Source organism: Manis javanica, chromosome 11, assembly GCF_040802235.1.
Source record: "Manis javanica isolate MJ-LG chromosome 11, MJ_LKY, whole genome shotgun sequence".
NCBI classification, from domain to species: domain Eukaryota; kingdom Metazoa; phylum Chordata; class Mammalia; order Pholidota; family Manidae; genus Manis; species Manis javanica.
The window spans coordinates 71,778,387-71,806,207 of NC_133166.1; the positions used below are offsets into that span (position 1 = coordinate 71,778,387).

The 27,821-nt window shown below is 39.8% G+C and overlaps 1 protein-coding gene and 1 pseudogene across 11 annotated transcripts in view; one reads left to right on the forward strand and one right to left on the reverse strand.

Moving 5' to 3' along the window:
- Positions 1 to 1,688: 1,688 nt before the first annotated feature.
- ENAH (ENAH actin regulator) overlaps positions 1,689 to 27,821 on the forward strand; it is a 180,387-nt gene continuing 154,254 nt past the window's right edge. For 9 of the 11 annotated variants that reach the window (XM_073216649.1, XM_037008871.2, XM_073216655.1 and 6 more), the window contains exon 1: positions 1,709 to 1,840. In XM_073216649.1, the coding sequence (XP_073072750.1) occupies positions 1,836 to 1,840 (5 nt within the window). In that variant the 5' untranslated portion in view covers positions 1,709 to 1,835. The other 2 variants (XM_073216651.1, XM_073216653.1) reach the window with 2 other exon arrangements.
- LOC140844440 (cytochrome c oxidase subunit 7B, mitochondrial pseudogene) lies at positions 2,172 to 10,273 on the reverse strand (annotated as a pseudogene).

A 27,821-nucleotide genomic window follows, 5' to 3' on the forward strand; every position in this document is an offset into this window, starting at 1 on the left:
TCTTATTAATACTTTTCCAAGATGGTTCAATATGCCTTATTACTTTTACAGGAAAAAAGCCTTCACAGCAAATATTCTTTGGTTAATTTGGAGAATATTTGAGTTGCATGTGTTTTAAATACATAAATTACAGAGTCTTTTAGACGGAACAATGAACCTCCTAGTTAGTATTTATGATTTTCAGTGGAGCCTATTGCCCTAACTTTCCCTGCTCTTGAGTTGTTTCCTTGTCTCTACTGGTAATATGGCACCAAGGACGTTTGACTGGCAAGGGTTTTTACTCTGCGGTGCTTGGAGATCCTTGAATAAAACACTCTGGTGGGAAGCGGTAATTAGCTATGTGGGCGGAAATTAGCGCTCTCCAGGCACACTGTGTCTAAGCAGAGGCACTATGCTTTCCACTACCTGAGGCCACCTGGTCCTGTGCCATAGCTCCAGGCTACTGCTCCTGTAGGGCTGTTAGTTGGAGGCTGCAGGTTCCCAAAAGAAAATTAATTCGGTACCCGTCTGAAACCAGAGCTTTTTATGGTCAAGACCGGGCAATTCTCTCTCTCTTGTAAGTGTAGACAAGCTCAGCCGTCGTAATTAGAATCCAAATTGTTCCTACGTCTTAAAATGAACCACCGAACTTTGGCGTGTGTTCCTGGGCCGCAGCAGGCCCCGCGCTTTGGCTCCGGCCCCCAGTAACGGGGACCGGTTCTGTTTTACACAGGAAACACACCGCCGTACCCGACACTGCAAGCGACCTTCCACTCGTCCAGTTCACATTTTTTATTGTTGGATTTGCTTTTGGACAGACCAGCTCCCTCAGCTATACCGTCCGGTTTCTAGTTCCCCGAGACTTCCAACGAGTTTGCTTCGCCAGCGTTTTGCAACGACCCTTTGACAGGGCTGATTTCAACCCCGGTGGGCGACGGAAAACCGCAGGCGCCCTCGTCCCCGGCCCCGCCTGCGGAGTTTCCTTCGACGGCGGCGAGGTCGCCCGGGCCGCGCCTTCCCTCGCGCCTGGTGAAGTCACCCCGCTCGCGGCGAGCACATCGGCGGGAAGCCGGGCCCTCGGGAAGGGGCGAGGCCGCCGCGACGCCCGTGGTTTAAATTTGCGCGTCCCCTTCTCTGAGGCGTCTCTCGAGGTTGCCCGGTCCGGCCACGGCCTGGGCCGAGCTGAGGCCCAGCCTGCGCGGGGTAAACGTGCGCGAGCAGGCCCGAGGCTCCGCGGCCAGTCACGCGCACAGCGCCTCAGGTGCCACAGCCGGCCGCGGGGAGGCCGGGGCTCCCCCGCCTCAGGGGAGCGCTGCGGGGCGGGCCTGGCGGCAGAGGGCAGCGCGCGCGGGGAGGGGTGGGGCGGGAGGCAGGCAACAAAGGGTCTTTCCCGGGCCGGCGCCGAGCCCGTGCGCGCCCCCGCAGCCCGCAGCCCTGGGCCCGCCGCCGGAGCGGAGAGAGGCGGTGCCGGCGTGCTCCTCCGCGCCCCGCCTCCGCCCGCCCCACGCCGGCCCGGCTCTCCTCTCGCTGTTGCCGCAGCTGCCGGTCGCACACGCTTTGGCGGCGGCGCGGGCCTGCGGAGCGGCGGGCGGGTACCCTCCGAGGGCGGCGCGGAGCTCCCTCAGCAGGAGGCGGCGGCGGCACCGCTCGGCTCTCGGCCCGCGCCCCTCCAGCTTTCTTTCGCCGTCCTGCGCGCCGGCCCTCTGCTTTGTGCGGGAGATGGTGTAGCCCCGCCGCCCAAGCAGAAGCGCGCCGGTCTTGCGTCCCCGTGTGGCGTCCCGCCCCTGAAGGAGAGCCCTTCGGCAGGCGCTCCCCGCTCTCCCCGCCGCCGGAAAAGCCTCGGCGCCGCCGGCACCATGAGGTGAGGCGCGGGCGGGGGCGCGGGCCATTGTGCCGCGGGAACCGCGACCCCTTCGGACCCGCCCTCCCTCCTCGGGCCGGCGCAGCTCCCGGCTTCTCCCCTCCCCCTTTGTCCCTCCCCGTCTCTCTGTCTTCCCCTCAGCCCTCCCGACTCCTCCCCCGCGGTCTCCTTCCGACGCTCCCCGTTCCCCTCGTGCTCTCCCTCCGCCCAGGATCTCCCTCCCAAAATTTAATTTGCTCTCCTCGCCTTCCCCCGGCCCTCGTCCGCCGAGCCGGAGAGGTGGGGAGGGTTCGAGCCTGAGGGCGTGCGTGTTGCCGGGAGACAGGTATTCTCCCGTTTACGCGTAAAAATTCCGTGCGCTTACATTACAAGACTCTGGTGTTTAATTTAAAAACGGGGGAAAAGTTGGAAAGAGGTGGGACGCGCGCGGTGACCGTGCTCCGTGGCGGCGGGGAAGGCGCCCTGCGCGGCGCAGTCCGGGGTGACGGGGAAGGGGCGGCTGGCCGCGGTCGTGCTGCGGGCACCGTGCGAGGCCGGTTAGGGAAGTTGTCGTGCGGTGTAAACGGGGCCGGGCGAAGGTTAGTTTGGGAACCCTTTTCTCTCCTTCCTCCGTGGAAGCCTGTGTTGCATTGCAGCAGCTGCTGCTTCCCCATCCGGTATAATCAATAAGACAGAAGCTAGATGGTTTTTTCAGCCCCAAAGGAAAGCAGTGACTGTACCGTCATAAAACGTTTTTTAATTGATACGATGAAACATATGGTGTGATATTTTTCCTTCACTCGCTCCAATTGTGTAAGAGAATAAACCTTGATGTGGTGTGTCGTTCACTGGAGATTTTTGTCAGCCTTTCCTAAGCCTGTCGTGTGTCCCTCGCCTCTTTTCCGATTGGCGCAGGACTTCGTGAGGAATGGGACTTGGTGGACTGAAGGCCGATCCTTTCTGCGTTCTCATCCCGAAAGGCCTTGTAGATTAAACAATTGTGGATAAAGTGAATTACTCTATTTCTCTCTCCTGGAAGAGATATTCTTACGGTTCTTTTGGATTTGAATCTCCTTTGTGTTAAAGATTAATGACCCGCCGTTGCCAAGACCATAATGAAATACAATTAAATTTGATTGATAGAATCTACAAATTCCTTGGTTTTGGCAAGAACCTGTCATGTCATTGGAATTCTTATCTTAAGTAGTTCCCATTTTAAACTTGTTTTCTTCTTTTTCCTATTAAGGTTGAACGCTATCCCATTTTCTTTTTTAATTTTTTTTTTTTTGTGTTAAACAGCTGTGTTCTCACTTCAGTTTACTGTGAACTTAAATTGTCTTTCTGATTCCAAATGTGATGGCCTTATAAATTGTGTTTGCTGCAGTAACCCCCTTTCCTAGTAATTTCACTCAAATTATTTTCATATGTAATGGATCAGTTTAACAAGCTATGGCATATAAATCAAAATACATAATCTTTGTGAAATGTGACCTGAAACGAGCCATGCTTTTGGGAATTAAAAAAAAAATCAAGTTACTAATGTCCTTGAAAATTCAGAAACTCTTAATAAAACATATGTAATGTTATATCTAGTAATACTGTGTGTTGTTGACTTCTGCTTTAAAGATTTAATGCTATGGTGGTATTACAGATAAGTTACCAGTTTTTTCGAACTTTGGGTAAACTTGTCTTAATATTGATAAATGGAAAACAGTGGAAGTGGGATATTTTTAAGATGATTGGCGGTTGTGAACCAAAAAAGAAAAAAAGTTAAAGTTTTAGGTATGCAGCAAAGTTTGATCACTCATGTATAGTTGTCAATCTGTCACAGGTAACATGTCTTTCCTTTGAAGTTCCTTTTCTAATAAAAAGTATCTTGTAATTTTTAAGCTGTTTTCTTGCCCTATTTCTTACTAAATGTGAAGAGGGAGGAAACACCAATGCTTTCCAGTAGCATAAATATAGAACATGGTAAAGAGGTCTGAAAAGTTTGTTCAAGTCGTCTACAGTAATTCTTTGTAAGCTAATTTTGAATGATTTAAGAGCAGAAACGAGGATCAGCTTTTCACTTTGGAAGGCACTGGATTATTTGGTAGGTCGTTTGTGCAACTCGTGTATACACATTTCCTTAGATGCCTGTGAAAGTAGCACCGACAAGAATACGAGTAAAAGCTTCTCGTGCTGGTTGCAAAAAGTTTTGGGACCTTTTGGTTTGTTAAAGAAGGCTTTTCAGGTTATACTATTATTTGACTTAGTCTCAATGATGCTTTCAAGTACGGTAGACATAAATGATACCTCATTAGATTGAGTCTTTTAGGTATATTAAGGAGTAGTTCTGATGTTTTATAGGCCATGCAGAAATAGAAATGCATGGGTAGGAATTTCCACTTAAGTTGGTCAGAATTCTGAAGAGTGGATCTGAGGAATACCTTGCTGTTAAGTTATTTATGATAAGATCCCTCAGATGACTTTCATTTTAGGGCCAGCCTGCTTGCTGCTATATATAATGGAATAATACCCATAACAGGAGACTGAGCAATACATTCCTGAAACAGCCTTAAAGGCATTCTACACATGTAAAAAGCTATATATGTAGAATTACTCATTAATCCTTTGCTTAAAGATGAGAATTTAAATGAGAGATGTGTTTCTAATGCAAGACAGTGAAAGGGTAAAGTCCCCCAAAATTGGTATCCTTATTAGTGTAACCTCCAAATTTTGTTTAAATTCTAATTTTTCATTTATGTAATGCACCAAAAGTATGAGTTGTGATTAAGGTAGGGATGTGTGTGTGTGTGTGTGTGTGTGTGTGTAGTAGTAATATAATGGGTACTTTTTAAATGATTGCACTTTTTTTTTTACTAGTTGGTTAGTTACTTATGGAAGATGTTTTCCCATAGAAAGAGTAACTTGTCTGCTTTAAAATAGTTGTATCTAGCCTAGTGCCTAAGAAGCACTCAGAAGATTTTTGGATTGACTTTCTTGGGTTCTTATTAAATAGTCCAGACTTCCACTCACTTATTCTGATGTTCTCATGTAAAAGGTGTAGCAGGATTGTGAGGATTCAGCCAAGCCACTTATTAGCTGGATGGCCTTTAGCTAGTCATATTTTTTCACTGAACCATATTTGAAAATATGTAAAAATAGGGATAGTTTTTTACTGGGTAGTGAGGGTCAAATGACAAAGAAGAGAAGGTGCTTTGTATACTTGTAATAATTATACAATTTTAATACTCCTTTAGGTTTGAGGCTTAGTTGTGTTCACGCTAGTTATGTAAAACTATACTTCACTTTTCTGGGCTTTTTCTAGTTTGAGATGGCAGGTAGATTTTGACTTATATACTTGTGTTGGTAGTGGGCAGCATGTTTATAAGGACATGAATGCATTTCTGGGCTTGGTGGAAACAGTGACATGAGTGGTAATTCTGGACTGGACATGGGTCCCATAGCAGTGCGGGAGTGTTTCCTGCTGCTTACTTAACCATCTGTGGTCTAGTCCACCTTTCTTATTTTTTGTAAGTGGGAAAACAGATCTTTAGGTGTGCTTTCTGTGTGTATATTTTGAGTCTTTGAAATGCTTCTTGTGATTTTGTAACCTTCATTTATGGTAATAATAAATTTAATGTATGTTTTAGAGTGTGGTACAATAAAAGCTCTGAAGGTCCAGCTTTTATATGCTGACTTGTGAATTGAGCAAACTGATAAAAATGGAGGTAATTCTATAATTTCACAGGATTGTTGTGTCAAGTGTCAAGTGAGATATCCATGAAAGGACACAAATAGTAGCCTGTCTTTTCTTGTGGGTCTTTATTTTTACTCTCCTGGCTGTTGAATGTGTAACTTTCCTACGGATGTTTATTTTAGGAGCAGGAGCCAAATTCACATTTTTTTTGGAATGTCAGTGCCCTTGTATTTAGGCATTGTTTTGCCTTATAGGTATTTATGAAGTCAGTAAATCTTGAATAAGAGTGTGGATAAATGGAGAAAATTTACTGAAGTTTATGAATTTACTGCAAGGTATTGGACCCCTCGTTAGCCCAGTTGGAATAAGCAAAATAACAAGGTAGGCTCCATTTGGCTGGTGTATTAGAAATTACATACTGGACTGATGGTTTTGGTTACTTTTTCTACATACAGCTTACATTTGGTTAATTGTATAACTTGTAAAACACACAGTCTTTCTCAAGAGTGTAAAAATGATTTGGAAAAATATGATTTTTATGTGGTTGTGGGAGAAAGAGGATACTTAAGCTTTTCCTGTGCCAATTTAAAGGCAGCTCTCCCCCACCCCCATTTTCTTTGAGATTGGTGGATGGAATTTAGTGAAGTAAAGGTTAAAAAGAATCTGAACTGAAGCTTGTATCTTGGTAGTTGCTTCCCCAAATAAGGGTTATGAAGTTTTCTCAATAGAAAACAAGAAAGGAATTCCTTGTTAGACCTTCTGCTAAGTAATCGCTGGCTTTTCTCCCTCTCGCTATTCCTGTGTGTGCCTATTGCTCTAAATATTTTTGCTGTTGCATTTATTACATTCTTTTATAATTATCATGATCTGTCTTCTTTGTAAGCTCCTTGAGGGCAGGGACTGCATTTTTTTTAAAGGTTTCAAATGTATTTTATTTCTTCATGCCATATAATTTAACGAGTACACAGTTCTTTTACTTGGCATCAATTGTGAGTTGGTTTTGAAGCAATTCAGTATTATATCAGCTGGGGTGATTGATTACTGATCTCTCCATTTCCTTGGGGTGACTCTGCCAACAGGGGACAGGTTCCATTCTATTACAAGTTGTGTTGATATATGTTCGTACTGCAGCGCAGAAAGTGGCTTCGATAACTAATACAACATTACCATATTTGTCATGGAAATCAGGTGTCTGTTTTTGGTGGCTCTGCCTTGCCATTGTTTGTTCAGTGCTTCGAACTTGGAAATGACTTAGTGCATTTTTGGCCAAGGGAAACATTGTGCAGGTGAGGACAGAACTGCAGCAGCTACAGCTGCTGGTTTGCTTCAACTCCAAATCAAGTACCCTTGCAAAGATCAGGGACTGCATTTTTATATTCATAGTGCCAGCAAAATATTTGGAAATAGTGGATACTGATACACATGTTTAACTTTTTTCTGGAATCTATTCACTGACAGTAACCACCACCATTTTGGAATACCTGTAATGTTCTAGAAGCTATACTGGCTACTACTGTAGAGTGTATTATAGGGCATGGCATATAGTAAGTGTTAAGTTACTTAAATCAAACAAACAAAAATCGGCATTCCTGACCACAGGAGTAGGTGTAGAGTTTTTTTGTTACTCAGACACAAACCTCAGAAGTGGCCAGAAAGAATCAGACTCAGATTTGTCTAACTCCAGTGCCCTTCAGAAAGTATTGTGTTTCCTGGACTTTCTCATTGAATCCTGAATTAATAGAAGGGCCATTATTGGGGTTTTTAGTCTCTTAGATATGTGACCTGTAAATATTTTTGAGCAAAAAGCTTATTCATATCTCCTGGTTTAGCTTATTTTCTGTTTCACTTAGTGCCGCTTTGTTTTTATTTTTATCACTGCTTAAAATACCAATAATTGGATAGTTCATTATCCATGAAAGAAGATAGCGTTAGCTCAGGGTACCATAACAAAAGACCATAGACTGGGTGGCTTAAACCACAGAAATTTTTTCTCAAAGTTCTGGAGGCTGGAAGTCCAAGGATCAGGGTGTGAGTATGGCCGCGTTCAGTAGGGCTCTTCACTGACTTGCAGATTGCCATGTTCACAGTGCCTTTGTGCTGTGGTCTCACATGGTAGAGACAGAGATGGCTCTTCCTCTTATAAGGTCACCAATCTTGCCAGATTAAGGTCTTGCCCTTTTGTCCTCATTTAATCTTAATTACCTCCTAAAAGCCCTTTGTCCAAATTGGGGGTTTGGGCTGCAGCATAGGAATTTTGGGGGGATAATTCAGGCCATAGCAAAAGATACCCAGATTTTTTGTCAGTAGATACAACTTTGATGGAAGAAGTTAATCTGTGTAATGTTTAAGTGGTTTATAGATAGTTTCATTTTAAGTAACTACCTGTGGCAGTCATTTACTAAATAAATGAAGGAGCTGATTTATGCAAGAGACCACATCTGTTTTCTAGAAATTTCGGTACATTGGGAAGCTCCTGTTTTATAATGATTCTGATTTTTAAATAAATGTAGCTTTTCTAGAGAATCCTTTTGGTGAGAAGCAGCATGCATATATATCTAAGTGTAGAGGTTGCATGGTAGAAGGTAAAGAGAGCAGGTTTTGAAGTCAACCTAAATTTGAATTTCTACTTTGACACTAATTTGATTTTTTGACTAGGTTACTAACAGTTTTTGAGATTTGAATTTCTTCTGTAGAATGGAGATATTTTTGTATTACAGAGTTGTTGGGAAAATTAAATCAGAAATTATATAGGCATAACACTTGGCACATAAAATGGGCTTGGTAAGAGTAAATCCCCTATTGCTACGAAAGTCTGACATTTCTTAAGTTTATGTTAAGAGTGTGAAAAACCATGTAAAATGGTGCAGCTGTTTCAGAAAACAGCTTGGCAGGTCCTCAAAAAGTTAAGCACAATTACCGTATGGTCAGCAGTTACACTCCTAGGTGTATACCTAAGAGAAATGAGAACATAGGTCCACACAAAAACAGTACACAAATATTCATAGCAGCATTATTCATAATAGCCAAAAAGTGGAAACAGTTCAAATGTCTATCAACTGATGGATGGATAATCAAAAGGTGGTAGTATATCAATCCAATGGAATACTATTTGGCTATCAAAAAGAATGAAGTACTGATGTGCGCTATAGTGTGCATGGGAACATTATACTAGGTGAGGAATGTCAGCCACAAAAGGCCACGTATTGTATGATGCAATTGATATGACCTGTCTGGAATTGGCATAATTATAGAGACAGAAAAAGTTGAATGGTTGGTAGCATCTGGGTAGAGTGAAGGAGGAATAGGGAGTAATCACTTCTTTGGGTATGTATTAGGTTTCTTTCTGGAGTGATGAAAATGTTCTGGAATCAAATAGTAGTGATGATGGAACAAATAGTTAAAAAATTCATATGGAAAAACCAAAGAACCCAAATAGCCAAAGCAATCCTGAGAAGGAAGAATAAAGTGGAGGGGGAGGTCTCGCTCCTCAGCTTCAAGCTCTACTACAAAGCCACAGTAATCAAGACAATTTAGTACTGGCACAAGAACAGAGCCACAGACCAGTGGAACAGAATAAAGACTCCAGACATTAACCCAAACATATATGGTCAATTAATATACAATAAAGGAGCCATGGACATGCAATGGGGAAATGACAGTCTCTTCAATAGTTGGTGCTGGCAAAACTGGACAGCTACATGTAAGAGAATGAAACTGGATCACTGTCTAACCCCATACACAAAAGTAAACTCAAAATGGATCAAAGACCTGAATGTAAGTCATGAAACCATAAAACTCTTAGAAAAAAACATAGGCAAAAATCTCATGGACATAAACATGAGTGATTTCTTCATGAACATATCTCCCTGGGCAAGGGAAACAAAAGTAAAAATGAACATATGGAACTATATCAAGCTGAAAAGCTTCTGTACAGCAAAGGACACCATCAGCAGAACAAAAACGCATCCTACAGTATGGGAGAATATATTCATAAATGACAGATCTGATAAAGGGTTGACATCCAAAATATATAAAGAGCTCACGCACCTCAACAAACAAAAGGCAAATAATCCAATTAAAAAATGGGCAGAGGAGCTGAGCAGTTTTCCAAAGAAGAAATTCAGATGACCAACAAACACATGAAAAAATGCTCCACATCACTAGTCATCAGAGAAATGCAAATTAAAGCCACAATGAGATATCACCTCACACCAGTAAGGATCGCCACCACCCAAAAGACAAACAACAACAAATGTTGGCAAGGTTGTGGAGAAAGGGGAACCCTCGTACACTGCTGGTGGGATTGTAAATTAGTTCAACCATTGTGGAAAGCAGTATGGAGGTTCCTCGAAGAGCTCAAAATAGAAATACCATTTGACCCAGGAATTCCACTCCTAGGAATTTACCCTAAGAATGCAGGAGTCCAGTTTGAAAAAGACAGATGCACCCCTATGTTTATCCCAGAACTATTTACAATAGCCAAGAAATGGAAGCAACCTAAGTGTCCATCCGTAGATGAATGGATAAAGAAGAGATGGTACATATACACAAGTAATATTATTCAGCCATAAGAAGAAAACAAATCCTACCATTTGCAACAACATGGATGGAGCTAGAGGGTATTATGCTCAGTGAAATAAGCCTGGTGGAGAAAGACAGTACCAAATGAGTTCACTCATATGTGGAGTATAAGAACAGAAAAACTGAAGGAACAAAACAGCAGCAAAATCACAGAACCCAAGAATGGACTAACAGTTATCAAAGGGAAAGGGACTGGGGAGGATGGGTGGGAAGGGAGGGATAAGTGGGGGGAAAAAGAAAGGGGGCATTGCGATTAGCATCTATAATGTGTTGGGGGGGCATGGGGAGGGTTGTGCAACACAGAAGACAAGTAGTGATTCTACAGCATCTTACTACGCTGATGGACAGTACTGTAATGGGGTTTGTGGGGGGACTTGGTGAAGGGGGGAGCCTAGTAAACATAATGTTCTTCATGTAATTGTAGATTAATGATACCAAAAAAAAAAGGCGGAAAAAAATAGTAGTGATGGTTGTACAACTTAAAAAAACACTGAATTTTTATAGTTTAAGTGGTGAATTTTATGGTATATGAATTATATTTTAACCCCTAGCCCCCAACCCTTGGATTGTTATTTTCACTTACTCACTGGAATAGATAATATCAGAAGAGGGTCTTTACTTGCTTTACATTGTTTCTGACATTACTTTAGGCTGATATTTTATTATTTTATTATTTTATTTTTTTATTCAGGTATCATTGATATACCTTCATAAATCTTATGAAGATTTCACATAACCAACATGGTGGTACTACCTTCACCCATATTACGGAGTCTCCCTCCCACCCCACCGCAGTCATTGTCCATCAGCATAGCAAGATGCCACAGAGTCATTACTTGTCTTCTCTGTCTTACACTACTATCTTCCCTGTGACTACCCCGCACAACACCATGTGTTAGGCTGATACTTTAAATTGACATCTTTATGATTTCTAAAGACAAGGGCTCGAAGACAGTACCCCTGGGCTTTTCTCTGGGAACCAGGCAGGAATGCTGAAGTAGTGGTGCCTTAGAGAGGCCTGAACAAATTCTGGAGCCCTGTCTTCATGCTAAGGGAGAAGCCATTTGCTGCCTGTCTTGTTACAAGTAAGGATGGCTAAGGCCACTTTGATGAAGCAAATCTATGAGAACCTTCAGAACTGTTTAATCTGGGTGGTGGTTTTTTGGGTGTCTACAGTAATCTTAAATACCAAAAAGTTTTGTTCTGGGGGACTGAAGTAGCCTTGATAACATTTTAAATTGGGATGAGTACTTTTCCAGTGGTGAAGGCCTTCTAGAACATTTGGTCTTGGTAACCAGTACATCTGATGATATGAATCAAAATGATTATGTTTATCTGTGCTTCTAAGGTCCTCAGTTTCCTGTCTTTTTTGGTGTCTGTGTTATATGTGTCAACTTGGTAGGGAAGAAGCTTCATAAAGAATCCCAGAACATAAATGAAACAAGATGAATAGCTCTTTATTTTAGGTCCAATCTCAAGGGAATCCAGATTGCTTGTTTTACATTGCAGTGAAGGGATCTTTTCTGGCTCTGATATTTTTAACGATTAAATACTTGTTACATTTGAGTGTTTGCTTTGTTCTGTAGTCTGGAGATGTCCCTTCCTCTTCTCTCCCAAATTCTCATCTAAAACTAGGCAAGTGTTGCAAGCAAATTACGACAGTTTTTTACAATTTAAGATCTATGAGTAAGTTTTTATTTAAGACTGAGAGGTTTTATTCTTTTTTTGTAGTCTCTTTAGTCTTTGTATTCGCATTATTTTAAGAAAATGACCCAATTACTATTGTCCAAATGTCTGGTCAATTAAAAAAAATTTTTCCTTCCGTTATAAAGCTGTACAGGTTTTACTTAGATTTTAGAAGGTATGAAAAGTATAAAGATGTTAACTCAAATCTAGAATTTTGATACTTTGATATATAGCTTTCTAGACTTATAAATATGCACACACACACACACACACAAACACACATATATGCAGCCATAAATGTGCGTGTGTGTGAGTATATATATTTTAAATAAAAGTGAGGACATACTATTTTAATGTGAAACGTATGCCATATTATGTATTTTGTAACAGGCCCCTTTCCATATCATTCTTGTCACTAAATGCAGCTCTTTAGAATTCTAAGTGACTGCGTGGTACTTTGTGCTTTGAATGATTTTAATTTACTTAATCTCTTTGGGATGCACTTCTAGATATTTTTCGTTAGTTTATTATAATAAACTGTGAACATTTTTGGATATATATCTTTGTGTACATATCTGGTATTGCATATCTCCACATGTATTTCAAGTTAAGTTGCCAGAAGTAAAATCAAGGAGGAGTCTATTTTTTCCTTTTTCTTGGGTTTTTCTTCGGCATGTTCTGTCAGGTCCACCTCCACTTGTTCTCTGCCTCACTGACACAACTCAAATCTAGGCCATGTTACCCTCACTTGAACAGTTAGTATCCCCTCATTTCCATTCTTGTCCCCCATTCTCCATGCATCAGTTAGAATCATCTTCAAGTGGAGATAGCTACTGTGATTGCACCGCTAAAGCCTTCAGTGGCATCTTAATGCTTGTAGAGTAAAACCTAAATTAATACTAAAACCAAAATTATTAAGGTCCTGCCTGATATGGCTGTATTCCTAGTTTCACCACAGACATCCGTGAGTATGCAGTAAGTATTTATGGGAACAGTAAATTAAATGAAATTACCACACCAAGGGGAATTTTATACAGTTTCTGATAAGCAGCAGTAGATGAAAATGCCAGTTTATGCCATTATCAGCTTTTTCAGTCTTTGTCAATCTGATAGCCAAATGGTGCTATCTCATTGTTTTAATTTGTATTTCTTTGATTACTAATAGAGTTGAGTATTTTTTATGTGATTTAGGACATCTGTATATTTGTGTGAATTGTCTGTTCTCCCAATGGGATGTTTAGTTTTTCTTGTAGTGATTTCTAATAGCTTTGATAGTAACCCTTAGAATGCAGGTACATTGTGTCATTTATCTAATGTGGCTTAACAGACCACCTCAAAATGTAGTAAAACACATACCAGGTGGCTACACAGTTCTGGTCTTAACCTGGGCCCACTTGTGAACTTGCCTGGGTTCTGGGGTGTGTCTGTATTACTCTCTTACTTAGTAGTAGCAGCCTTCCATGATACCATGCACCAGTGCACAAGCTCTTACCAATGTTCCTGTGTCCTGTTCCCTTATATCTTCTTGGCCAAAGTGAGTCACCTGTTGAAGCACGGAGTCAAGGTGGGAGATTACACAAGGGCATATCAAGAGGTGTGTTCACTGGGGCTGGGGCCTGGATTAAAATCCACCACGTGTCTTCTAGATCTGTCACTTGACTTTTAACTTTGTTTTGTTATAGAAGTGTTAAAATTTCATGTCAGATCTGTCAGTCTTTAATTTTATAGTTTCTGCCTTTGATGTCATGCCTTTCCCAACCTAAAATTGTATGCATATTCGCCTACATCTTCTTCTATTACTTCTACTGTTTTCATTTATGTTCAGATAAAAGCCACCTGAAATTTATTGTGGTGCAAGATGGGAGGTTGGTATATAAACATCAAATGTTTAGTCATTTGCCAACATAATTTTTGTTAATCCAATCCTTTCCCATTGATACGAAATGCCACTTTAATTGTATACTGAATTCCCATAAATACTTTTAATTCTGGATTCATGATCTAAGTCTATATTAGTATCTTACTCTTAATTACTCTATCTGTATAATGTATTTTAACATTATCTAAGGGAAGTTACTTTTTTTTTTCAAAACTATTTGCTATTCCATTTAATACATTCTTCTAGATTAGTTTCAGAATCATTTCATCAATAAAAAATAAAAATGAAATAAGAAAGATGAATCCCACACCCAAAACTGTTGAAGTTTTAATTACAATTGTATTAAATTAATGGATTAATGTCACTAGAGGAGATAATTGACCCTTTTGTAATACTGAGATTTCTATTCTTCCCCCCCATATGTTCAGATTTTTAATCTTCAGTAAAATATAGCAGTACACTAGTTTCTAGTTTAATAGGTTTGATATGGTACCTTTAAAAAACTTATTATATACTTAGAAATTAAACTTCTGGCTCATTTTTTACTGTAAGTACATCTATTCTTATTTTTCTTCATCTTAATTTTATTTAAAATAGATGTGCTTGTATTTAAACATAAAGCTTGTGATTTTAAAAAGTTTTTCCTTCATTAATAACTTAATTCCAATGTTGGCATTTATATTCCTCAGTTTTCTTAGATTTTGAAATACCATAGCTAACAGTTATTGAGTACTACTGCCTGAAATACTTTACATGTTAACCATTTAATACTCTTACAACAACTTACAGAGTAGGAACTATTGTTAGCCCTATTTTATTGTTGAGGAAACCGGGTAACAGAAGATTATGTGTCTTGCTCAGGGTCACCTACTAATGAACAGTGGAATTTGGATTCCATCCCAGGCATTTGGAATCTAGTGCCCAGTAGCTCTAGGGCTTCTTTGTAATGGCTAACTTTTATGAACTGAGGTCTGTATTTGAATTTTCTAAATGTTGACTGTGAGTGAATGATGTATTTTTCTTTGTGATTTCAACCTGTCACAGTTCTTTATTTTCTGAAAATAATTGGTACAGGAACAAGGTCATGTAGAATGAATGGACCTAGGATTGGAGCAACATTTCAGAGATAGCAGGTGGGGAGAAAAGTCTTTATTTGGGTTTAATCTTGAAAAATGAAACAGTTATGAAAACATACACTTTATGGTTGCAGCTATGTGTTAAATTCTTGGAACTGAAGAATGAATCAAGTGTTGGTACCTTGTTTTTGCATAATTTTTCTTTAAAAATTGCAGTGTAGCAAGGAACTATATCCTTCATGTTATGATGGATTTTTCTAGTATGATCCTAAAGAAAGTCATTTTTGCCAAATACTCAAGGACTTCACTAATAGAATTCAGGCTTTATTTAGATTTTCAGATTATTTTCTTTTGACCTCCTATTATCTCATCTTTGTTAGTTTTCTCCAATTATTAACTGATTGTATCTGTTAAAATACATTCAGCTACAAATAACAGACTCGAAGTACTTAGACATTAAGAAAACTTCTATCTCATATAATCAAGGTCCAGAGGAAGAGTGAACTGAGGCCACTGCACTCAGTGGCTCTCTGATGTCTTTTGAGAACACAGGTATGTTTTGCCATCTTTGGTGTCTGCTTCATCTTCACACTGGTGGCAGGTAGGCCATGGGATTTCCAGGTTTCACATTCAGATCTGGTAGTTCTTGGAGGAAGGAGGACCATCTCTTTGTGTGTCCCTCTTTTCTTCCTTAAGGTATATGATTTACATGTGGCTAAATGTGTTCATTGTAAGTGTACCTACAGTTGATGAATTTTTACTGTACACACCTATCAGGATACAAAACCCACTTAATACCCACTAAGCTCCTCATGTTCTGCTTGGTCAGTGTCCCTCTCAAATCAGTGGCTTTGCCAGTAGTTGGAAACAATTCTCATCATTTTTAGTGATGCCATAAAAGCCTTCTTCTTTTGGAAGGATTGCCCTTCCTCTTTGTACATGATTTGCATTGTGTTGCTTTGTGAGATATGTGCCAGTCATTGCCCAACAGGACACGTCAGTCAGAAATGTACTGACCCAGTCTCATGCTGCCTTAGGAGGGATGTTTGACAGGGACTAATTTTATAAGTGGTTAACTCATCACTGGATGTTTTTGTGCTAGGATCACTTTTGTGTCCCTGGGCAACTTACAGGTGTCTGGCAATGAATCACATTCAGACCCTTGAACCTATTTTGTCCTCTGTTGCATTTTTATGTATGTATTGTTCTGGATTTTCTAATTTATTGTGCTGGTCTGTTATCCCCATCCAGTCTGTTACCTGTGCAGCAGTTAGAGGGAATCTGAATTTCAGATTTGGTGTGCTCAATCTCATGTCTTAAACTCGTGTTTTCCTATTGCTCTTAGAGTTAAGACGAAGCTCCTTATCATGGCTGTTACCTGCATGATTCTTCCTGCTTTGTGCTTCCAAAGTTAGTAATATGACCAGAAAGATAAAAGCTCAGAAACCACAGATGTACATAAACATGACCCATTCCCTTATGCGTACAGTTTAGTGAGGGAGGAGGCATTAATTTTCAAAAGCTGTGAAGAATGGTACCTGGTGTGAGAATAAAGACTTGCATAATTTCTTAGTTTGAAAGACTTCTGTTTGTAGGCACTCTGAAAGCAAGGAGCCAGTTAAATTCTTAGAGAACCTGTATTTCAAAATGTTTTAAAATTTGTTATGATGAATCTTTAACTAAAAAGTCAGAGCCCCTGAACCTACAGAACAATTTTTGCATCACTGGGAACAAGCCCGCTTCTCCCCAGCTGATCCCTACTTGGTAAGCCATTCTTCAAACTTTCTTCTAAAAAGCCTTCACCTGCACACTGGCACACAGAAGCAATGTCTCAGCCTGGCTCAGGGACCTCCATAGAACATTCTGGCTGGGACTTTCCATGCTCCCCACGTGTTTTCATTTCAGAATGACCTGTTTGTTGATCCCAAAGGTGCTGGCTGGATTTTGTTGATGCTGGGAAAACTGGATGTTCCTCATTCTTTTGAAAGAGAGTTTAGTATTTTTCCCTGTAATATGAATGCCTGTCTCAGAATCAGGGTTCTTAGCCTTGGCATCATTGATGTTTGGGGCCAGGTAATTTTGTATTGGGGGGACTGTCCTGCTTATTCTAGGGTGTTCAGTGGCACGCCTGGCCTCTACCCACTAGATGCCGGTAGGACCTCTAATCTTTCTCCTGAGTGACAGACAAAAAAGGCAGTTATTGCCAAATGTTTAATGGGGAAAAATCACCCCAGTTGAGAACTACTACTATAAATACTATAATGTCAAGAACAACTGTGTAACCTCTTTTTTAAATCTCTTTCTCACTTTTTTTTTGGTATCATTAATCTACAATTAAATCTACAATTACATTATGTTTACTAGACTCCCCCCTTCACCAAGTGCTCCCCACAAACCCCATTACAGTTACTGTCCATCAGCCTAGTAAGATGCTGTAGAGTCACTACTTGTCTTCTCTGTGTTGCACAGCCCTCCCCGTGCCTCCCCCCATATTATACATGCTAATCTTAATGGCCCCCTTCTTCCCTACCCCACCTTATCCCTCCCTTCCCACCCATCCTCCCCAGGCCCTTTTCCTTTGGTAACTATTAGTCCATTCTTGGGTTCTGTGATTTTGCTGCTGTTTTGTTCCTTCAGTTTTTCTTTGTTCTTATACTCCACATGTGAGTGAAATCATTTGGCACTTGTCTTTCTCCACCTGGCTTATTTCACTGAGCATAATACCCTCTAGCTCCATCCATGTTGTTGGAAGTGGTAGGATTTGTTTTCTTCTTATGGCTGAATAATATTCCATTGTGTATATGTACCACATCCTCTTTATCCATTCATCTGATGGACACTTAGGTTGCTTCCATTTCTTGGCTTTTTGTTCTATTGATGGTGTCCTTTGCTGTACAGAAGCTTTTCAGCTTGATATAGTCCCACTTGTTCATTTTTGCTTTTGTTTCCCTTGCCTGGGGAGATACGTTCATGAAGAAGTCGCTCATGTTTATGTCCAAGAGATTTTTGCCTATGTTTTTTTCTAAGAGTTTTATGGTTTCATGACTTACATTCAGGTCTTTGATCCATTTTGAATTTACTCTTGTGTGTGGGGTTAGACAGTGATCCCGTTTCATTCTCTTACATGTAGCTGTCCAGTTTTGCCAGCACCATCTGTTGAAGAGACTGTCATTTCCCCATTGTATGTCCATGGCTCCTTTATTGTATATTAATTGACCATATATGTTTGGGTTAATGTCTGGAGTCTCTATTCTGTTCCACTGGTCTGTGGCTCTGTTGTTGTGCCAGTACCAAATTGTCTTGATTACTGTGGCTTTGTAGTAGAGCTTGAAGTTGAGGAGTGAGATTCCCCCCATTTTATTCTTCCTTCTCAGGATTGCTTTGGCTATTTGGGTTCTTTGGTTTTTCCATATGAATTTTTGAACTATTTGTTCCAGTTCATTGAAGAATGCTGTTGGTAATTTGATAGGGATTGCATTGAATCTGTATATTGCTTTGGGCAGGATGGCCATTTTGATGATATTAATTTTTCCTAGCCAAGAGCATGGGGTGAGTTTCCATTTGTTAGTGTCCTCTTTAATTTCTCTTAAGAGTGTCCTGTAGTTTTCAGGGTATAGGTCTTTCACTTCCTTGGTTAGGTTTATTCCTAGGTATTTTATTCTTTTTGATACCATTTTGAATGGAATTGTTTTCCTGATTTCTCTTTCTGTTAATTCATTGTTAGTGTATAGGAAAGCCACAGATTTCTGTGTATTAATTTTGTATCCTGCAACTTTGCTGAATTCTGATATTGTAGTAGTTTTGGAGTGGAGTCTTTAGGGCTTTTTATGTACAATATCATGTCAACTGCAAGTAGTGACAGTTTAACTTCTTCTTTACCAGTCTGGATTCCTTGTATTTCTTTGTTTTGTCTAATTGTTGTGGCTAGGACCTCCAGTACTATGTTAAATAACAGTGGGGAGAGTGGGCATCCCTGCCTTGTTCCTGATCTCAGAGGAAAAGCTTTCGGCTTCTTGCTGTTCAGTATGATGTTAGCTGTGGGTTTATCATATATGGCCTTTATTATGTTGAGGTACTTGCCCTCTATGCCCATTTTGTTGAGAGTTTTTATCATGAATGGATGTTGAATTTTGTCAAATGCTTTTTCAGCATCTATGGAGATGATCATGTGGTTTTTGTCCTTTTTGTTGATGTGGTGGATGATGATGATGGATTTTCAAATGTTGTACCCTCCTTGCATCCGTGAGATGAATCCCACTTGGTCGTGGTGTATGATCCTCTTGATGTATTGTTGAATTTGGTTTGCTAATATTTTGTTGAGTATTTTTCATCTATGTTCATCAGGGATATTGGTCTGTAATTTTCTTTTTTTTGGGGCCTTTGCCTGGTTTTGGTATTAGGTTGATGCTGGCTTCATAGAATGAGTTTGGAAGTATTCCCTCCTCTTCTATTTTTTGGAAAACTTTAAAGAGAATGGGTATTATATCTTCTCTGTATGTCTGATAAAATTCAGTGGTGAATCCATCTGGACCAGGGGTTTTGGCCTTGGGTAATTTTTTGATTACCGATTCAATTTCTTTGCTGGTAATTGGTCTGTTTAGATTTTCTGTTTGTTCCTTGGTCAGTCTTGGAAAATTGTATTTTTCTAGGAAGTTGTCCATTTCTTCTAGGATTTCCAGCTTGTTAACATATAGATTTTTTGTAGTATATTCTACTAATTTTTTGTATTTCTTTGTGGTCTGTTGTGATTTTTCCTTTCTCATTTCTGATTCTGTTGATATGTGTTGATTCTCTTTTTTCTTAATGAGTCTGGCTAGGGGCTTATCTATTTTGTTTATTTTTTCAAAGAACCAGCTCTTGGTTTCATTGATTTTTTTTCTATTGTTTTATTCTCAATTTTATTTATTTCTGCTTTAATCTTTATTATGTTTCTCCTTCTACTGACTTTGGATCTCATTTGTTTTTCCTTTTCTAGTTTCATTAATTGTGAGTTTAGACTGTTCATTTGGGATTGTTCTTCTTTCCTGGGGTAGGCCTGTATTGCAATACATTTCCCTCTTAGCACGGCCTTTGCTGTGTCCCACAGAATTTGTATTGTTGAATCATTGTTGTCATTTGTCTCCATATATTGCTTGATCTCTGTTTTTATTTGGTCACTGATCCATTGATTATTTAGAAGCATGTTATTAAGCCTCCATGTGTTTGTGGGCTTTTTCATTTTCTTTGTGTAATTTATTTCTAGTTTCATACCTTTGTGATCTGAGAAGCTGGTTAGTACAGTTTCAGTCTTTTTGAATTTACTGAGGTTCTTTTTGTGGCCTAGTATATGATCTGTTCTTGAAAATGTTCCATGTGCACTTGAGAAGAATGTGTATCCTGTTGCTTTTGGATTAGTGTTTTGTAGATGTCTGTTAGGTCCATCTGTTCCAATATGTTGTTCAGTGACTCTGTTTCTTTGCTTATTTTCTGTCTGGTTGATCTGTCCTTTGGAGTGAGTGGTGTGTTGAAGTCTCCTAAAATGAATGCATTGCATTCTATTTCCTCCTTTAATTCTGTTAGTAGTTGTTTCACATATGTAGGTGATCATGTGTTGGGTGCATAGATATTTATAACAGTTGTATCCTCTTGTTGGACTGACCCCTTTATCATTATGTAATGTCCTTCTTGTCTCTTGTTACTTTCTTTGTTTTGAAGTCTATTTTGTCTGATACAAGTACTCCAACTCCTGCTTTTTTCTCCCTATTAGTTGCTTGAAATATCTTTTTCCATCCCTTCACTTTCAGTCTGTGTATGTCTTTGGGTTTGAAGTGAGTCTCTTGTAGGCAGCATGTAGATGGATCTTGTTTTTTAATCCATTCAGTGACTCTGTCTTTTGATTGGTGCATTCAGACCATTTACATTTAGGGTGATTATTGATAGGTATGTACTTATTGCTATTGCAGGCTTAAGATTCGTGGTTACCAAAGGTTCAAGGGTAATTCCCTTACTATCTAACAGTCTAATTTAACTCACTTTGTGTGCTATTACAAACACAACCGAAAGGTTCTCTCTCTCTTTTTTTCCTCCTCCATTCTTTGTATGTTATGAATCATATTCTGTACTCTTTGTCTATCCCTTGGGTGACATCTATTTAGCCTTAGGAATACTTCCATATATGGGAGTCCCTCTGAAATGCACTATAGATGTGGTTTGTGGAAGGTAAATTCTCTCAACTTTTTCTTATCTTAAAATTGTTTAATCCCTCCTTCAAATTCAAATGATAACCTTGCTGGGTATAGTATTCTTGGTTCAAGGCCCTTCTGCTTAATTGCATTAAATATATCTTGCCACTCCCTTCTGGCCTGTAAGGTTTCTGTTGAGAAGTCTGATGATAGCCTGATGGGTTTTCCTTTGTATGTGATCTTTTTTCTTTCTCTAGCTGCTTTTAAAAGTCTGTCTTTATCCTTGATCTTTGCCATTTTAATTATTGTATGTCTTGATGTTGTCTTCCTTGGGTCCCTTGTGTTGGGAGATCTGTGCACCTGCATGGCTTGAGAGACTATCTCCTTCCCCAGACTGGGGAAGTTTTCAGCAATTACCTCTTCATTGACACTTTCTATCCCTTTTTCTCTCTTTTTCTTCTTCTGGTACCCCTGTAATACAAATATTGTTCCATTTGGATTCATCACACAGTTCTCTCAATATTCTTTCATTCTTAGAGATTTGTTTTTCTCTCTGTGCCTCAGCTTCTTTGTATTCCTCTTCTCTAATTTATATTCCATTTAGTGTCTCTTCTGCTACATCTTACCTGCTTTTAAATCCCTCCATTGTATGTTTCATTTCAGATATGGAATTTCTTAATGATTGAATCTCCAACTTAAATTCGTTCTGAGTTCTTGAATATTTTTTTGTACCTCAATAAGCATGTTTATGATTTTTGTTTTGAACTCTGTTTCAGGCAGATTGGTGAGTTCAGTTTCATTTGACCCTTTTTCTGGAATTTGTGAGATTGTGGTCTGAACCATGTTCTTTTGACATTTCATATTTCTGTGTGGTGCCCACTAGTGCCCAGAAGCTCCAGGCTCTGGAGCTGCTCAGCCCCTAGAGTGAGGTTGGGGTCGTAGGGCAGCGGAGCTGGTGCCTGGGGTGAGGAAAGATCTGTTTCCTGATTCCCATCTGCGGTGCCTCTTTCCGGTGTCAGAGACAGTGGGCCAAGCACACAGGTGTAAGCCTCTGTGCTTTGCGTCTCTAGCTGTTGTAGGCGGAACCTCCCTCTGGCTGGCCTGATGTCTGCACAGTGACTGCAGGTTTGTGAATCAGTGTTGGCAGGCTAGGAGGAAGGCACAGCAGGCTGCATGTCACAGTGGGGGGGCCTCGCAGCTGAGTAGGCAGCCAGGGGGATTGGGGTGCCTGAAGCTCCTCAAAGTCCCAACCAGCTGGGCAGAGCACACCCAGACAACCTTGTCCAGCTCTTCCCTCCCCTGCGCAGCAAGCTCTGTGAAAACCCCACCCCTTCAGCAGCCCTCTCTGCTAGTAAGCCTCTCAGACCACCTGCCTTACCCTTGTTCCAGAGCAGTGGGGTGTGGATCCCCTCCACAAATGGCTGGAATCTGTCTCTCAAGCACTCCACCTGTCTGAGCTCCCCAACGTCCAGATCACTACACAGTGTAGGTTTCTGCTCTCAAAGCTGACCTCCAGGGCTGGGTGTTCAGCAGTTCTAGGCTTCCATCCCCTACCCCGCTCTGTTTCTCTTCCTCCCACTGGTGAGCTGGGGTGGGGCAAGGGCTTGGGTCCCACCGGATCAAGGCTTTCGTGTGTTACCCTGTTTCTTGAGGTCTGCTCTGTTGGTGAGGTCTGTATGCAGTCTGGTTCAGCCTTCTTTCTTGTTGTTTTGGGGTTAGTTGTATCAATTAACTACATTTTCATACTATCTGTGGTTTTGGGAGGAATTCCCCGTCTCACCTCTCACACCGCCATCTTGAATTGCTGAAGTTTTTTCATTTCCTAAGTGTGCTTTTGAATCACATTTTCTCAGTCAACATATATTAAAAGTAGAATTCATGGAATAAAGAACCTCATCTTCAAAATTGAAATTAATTTTATCTGTTTAATGTGTTTTTTAGATGGGGTTTGGCAACCATTTAACTTTCTCAAGAAAAATGGGGAAATCCCACAGCAGAGTATTTAAAGCTATGGCAAGGGTAACTGCAAACTTTCACATTTTGTTCTTTAGAGAAAGCAAGATTCTGTAGTTTTGTGAAATGTTACTAACTAAGCATATAGGCAATCCATAGAAATAGCTCAAATAAATTTTAAATAGGAGAAAACTTAAATCATTAGGAAATTATAGCCCTTGCTTATAAATTAGGATTTTTCGAAAATAAACAAAGGATCAAATTATTTCTTTTAAATTATGAAACTAAAAATGTGTGGGTATGCTATTACCTAGGAATTAAAAAAAATCCAGCTCTTGAAGTTGATGTCTTTAAATGTGTCCAAAATTGTGTAGCAGTTTTTTGCTAGTACATAAGGAAACATTGAGAGTGAAGATAGACCAATATATTCAAGTTGTAAGTAGTCTGGAATTTGGGCTTGTGGCTCAGTGGTTTTAGAATTTATGTCAGTAGACTTAAGATGTAGGTGCAGTAGTCTATGCACATTTGTTTTTGCATACTTTCTCTGCCTTGATGGGGTTAATTGTGGCTTGGCAAATCAAGAAAAGGAGTTCTGTGCTGTTTTCAGACTACAGAATCTTGTTGCTATGCGACAGACATTGTCAGTCAGTTTAGGGTATAGTAAATTGGTATTCTGTGTCCCTTTCACCACATGCTCATTTTGTAATGTGAGAGAAGTGGATTTGGGCTATTCTGGAAGGTTTTATTTTAAAACGCATTTAAAGATTTTTGTAGCTTTTTGTAACTGGTTATGTTTAAGATCTGTGAAGTCCTTCTGTTCTTATGTAGAAGATACACTAAAATGCTTATGTTCAAAGAAAGGTCTTTATGGATCTGTTTCCAAGATGTTTCAGGTTAGAGCAGTATTTCTGTTTTGTTCTGTGCAAGGGTGATATTGCCAACTTCTAGTGAATGAATTTTTTGCTTAAAAATTCAAGTTAAAAATTTATCAGAGCTTTACCATAGCACAACATACTATTTGGAATTTTATATTTGAAAAGAATGGACCCAGAACTTGATATCAGCATCCTTTAATTGAGGAGCATTATTTTTGTAGGAATCCCAAGTGTGCATAGAGTCTAATGAGAATCTCATAGTTTATTTTCTTCCAGGAGAACGTTTTAATAGCAAATGGGTGCTGGATAATATTGCCTTTCTCTAAATTATGGTAAAACATATAAAATGTACCATTTTAACCAGTTGTAGGTGTACAGTTTTATGGCATTAAATGCAGTCATATTGTACAAACCATCACCTCTGGCTCCAGAACTGGGTAATAAATAGTCTTTTGCATCCATTTAGTGATTTAGTACAGGTCGTCTTCTAAACACTTTTGATTAATTAACTTTTTAGTCTTTATAACAACCCTGTAAGGTAAATACTTCAGTTATATTCCAAGTGGGAAGACTGAGGCCCTGAGAACAAGCACCACTTACGAGTGGGCCAGCCTTGTTCTTTTGTGCTTTCAACCACTACAGAGTTGTGCTCTTTTGGAATCACTATTCTGTTTAGCAGTAAGCAGTGGTTTTTTTTTAAAAAAACTGCTTTTTGTAGCTTTTAAAGTAAATATACTTTAACAGCATTTTGGACTGTCTAATTTGGCTCCAAATCCCTTCAGTATATGCAATGTTTTTTGTAAGTATTTTAAAAGGATCCTGTTAGTATTCTTACATATTAAGCTTAATTGTATATAAAATTATGTTATGGTTGGTACTATAGAAGAGACCTAGTTCTCTTTTTCAGTTTGTTTCTGGACCATTTTCTATGCTGTTCCTTCTAATGGAGTGTACAGAGAATGCAAATTATTTTTATGCTTAATACAAATATATAGGAAGGTATGTTGTTACCCTAATATATAGATATTATGTATCTCTAGTAATAGAGAATTCTAATGTGATGCCATCCAAAGTTTAAAACCAGTTGGCATTGTATCACCTGCTTAGTATTTTCTCAATTCATACTCTCCTTCGTGGATGATCCAGAGTTAATGGTAGTATTGGCAATCATGAATAACAGCAAGAATCAGAAGAGAGCAGTGCAGGGTGTCATATGAACATTCACTTGATGCAAAGAGATGGATTATTTTGAACTCCGCTTTCTGTTGGGTACTTTATCTCTGTCCCTTTTCTTTAAATAACTTACCTTTCCCTCTGATGCACACAGCAAGTCCTCACCCCTTCTTGAATGTACTGGCGGAACTTCTGTCTTGAGAACCTTTGGCCTTGATCTTCCCTGGTTTATATTTTCCAATCCTGCTCAATCAGATTTGCTCTATCTACAGTGTGCTTTTCATTTCTTTTCTCAGTAGCACATCTTTTAAAAGTTTCCTCCTTTGATTTTTGTGCATTTATGTTTGATTTTACTCTGCATTTTTTGCTTTGTTCATTTGATGTTTTGCATTTTCTGTGCTTTTAAAAACTCAGAATTTTATTATTTCAGTGTAATTTACCTATTTCCCTTTAAATGTCTTTTTTACATAGTTCAAGTGATTTTATATAGTGAATAATGTGAACCCAAATGGTTTTTCCTCCTAATTGCAGACTAATTCCTTAAAGTAGATTTCCAGAAATAGTATTAGATTTCTGAATAAGTAGAAATAGTTTTAAAACTCTTGAGTCTTACTGTGAAATGCTTCTCCAAAGTGTTGCACCAATTTTCATGCCAGCCTATAAATATATGGAGTACCCATTTTACCACAAAGCCATTTTGATGATGGCTTTTAAATGTGAGAATTGACTCCTAGCTCTGCCAGGCCCTTAGGTGACTTACTCCTAGAGCTATAGTAGTGGTAGAGAAGGAAGACATGGCTTCAGTTACTCTGCTCCTTTGACTGCTTTGTAAACCTCTGTTTTGCTCATACTCAATTCATACTGTTAAGTCACTGCCCAGGTAAGGTTTCATTTAATGCTGTTCCATTTGGGTGCATGAAGCAAAGTTTTCCTGTTCTTCAGCTCCCTTAACGATTTTGTTAAGTTGGATGGTCAAATGACATTTCCCTTGAAAGCTGGGGCAGGAGAGGGTTGACTCCCTCCTTCCCCCTCCAGTGGGCTCTGTGTGGTCAGTGGAGGAGGTGACTCAGCTTCAGTAGCTGCCTTATTCAGGGGGTGTATCTTAGATGTGACCTGATTTACTGTTACTTATTTATTTTAGCTAGAAGGTCATTAACACCTGTGAAGGTAAAGTAGCTTTACCCTAAAAACTTGTGGAATTCACAAGTGTGAAGTACTGATAGAATTTTTCCCTCTGAAGAGAAGAAAGGTCAAGGGGGAAGCTGAGATGTGGGGGTCATGACCTCTGGCCTCTTAACACAATTCACAGGTGCCCCTTCTGGCCTTGAACCAGGTGGACTTAAGTTATTTTAAGCTCTCTTGGTTCTCTCCTTAATCTGATTGGCTGGGTTTCCCCAGCTTTTCCTCCCTTTTCTTTCTCTTCTTGCCTTTGAACTATTCTTCCTCTCCAGTCTTATTCAGCCCCTGGGCTTTTTGCCCCCTCCTTGTGTGCTGCCCATGACTGGATTTGAATTTCTGGCTAGCTCTCGTGAGCTCCAGATAGTAAGAGGACAACTTAATTCATTTTGTGTAACTTCTAGGTACCTTAAATATCGTATATGCAAATCAGTGTGTGTGATGTGTTTGTACAATTTATACCTATGGATAAATAGGTATTTCAGTGACAGTTTTTCCTCAGACTTTCAACATAAAAATAACAAAGGGCTGGCTAAATTATAAGTAATATCAACTAAGACTTGTAATATTGAAACATGCATCTTCTGCTCTGGACTTTGTAAACTTTGGATCCTATGAGTTCTATGTTCTGGTCTACCAGAGGAAAGATTACCTATTTCCTTCTGAATGACTTAGTACAGAAATTCTTAGTAAAGGACTTTACCCATGTGAGCTTCCATATGCTATATACCTGTACTGTTGAGTACCCTCTTCTCTCAGTTTAGCACTTCATGTCAGCTGACAGTAATTTGGGTGTTTTTGCTGATTAAAGCCTGATTTGTTTGTTTATTTCTTATTGCAGTAAAGTAATATATAATATTATGTTGGTTTCAGGTGTACAACATAGCCACTGGATAATTGTGTAAATTACTATATGCTTGCCATGATAGGTACACCATCCTGTCAGCTGGCAGTAATGTGGACCACTGCACAGGGGCACAGCTTGCCTACCCAGCAGCTAGTTTTGTAAATATCAGTGTCTCTGTAGAACATTGTATGCATTTATTTGATTATTTTGTGTTTCTGCCTTTATAAAAATGAGGGGAAATGAGAAGAAGTGAAATGTTAATAACACAGTTGAGATAAATATGGAAGTCACTACACTAGGTATTCCAAAAGTGGTAATTCATCAGTCTCATTTGGACTGGACTCTTGTCTATTTCTGTATTTTGTTGACACTGACGAAAATTCAAATTAGCTAAGAAAGACCCTGTACTGCTTACGGAATCACTGGGAGAGCTGCTGGAGCTGGCCACCCTTGGATCCTTGGGGGTGAGAATAGCAGCCAGTCTCCTGTGGTCTGCTTACACATGGTCTCCGGATAACATTGTTTCTGTACGTTGAAATCACGGTTTCCTTTAATCTCAGAAGAACCCTGGATTAAGACTGGTGAGAAGCCCTGCTAGGTCACTGTTCCTTCTCCAGTGGGCTGGGGCACATGGTGAGCACCAGTGGGTTGTGGCAAATGAACACCTTCTTAAGAGAAGGGATGCTGGCAGCCTCATGGTTGGCAGGGGGACAGCATCTTCTAAATGGTGAGCTTATGAAGAAAGATATTGAGGATCTGTGTTTTCATGATTTGTTAGATTTACAGGATTGGAGAGTTTGTTGAGGAATGTACCTTGTGACACTCCTTTCCTTTACAATAATAAAAGGCGGCTTGATCCTAGGATAAATTTTAAATGGTGGTTAAGGTACATCTCATTTCTTATAAAGTCTCT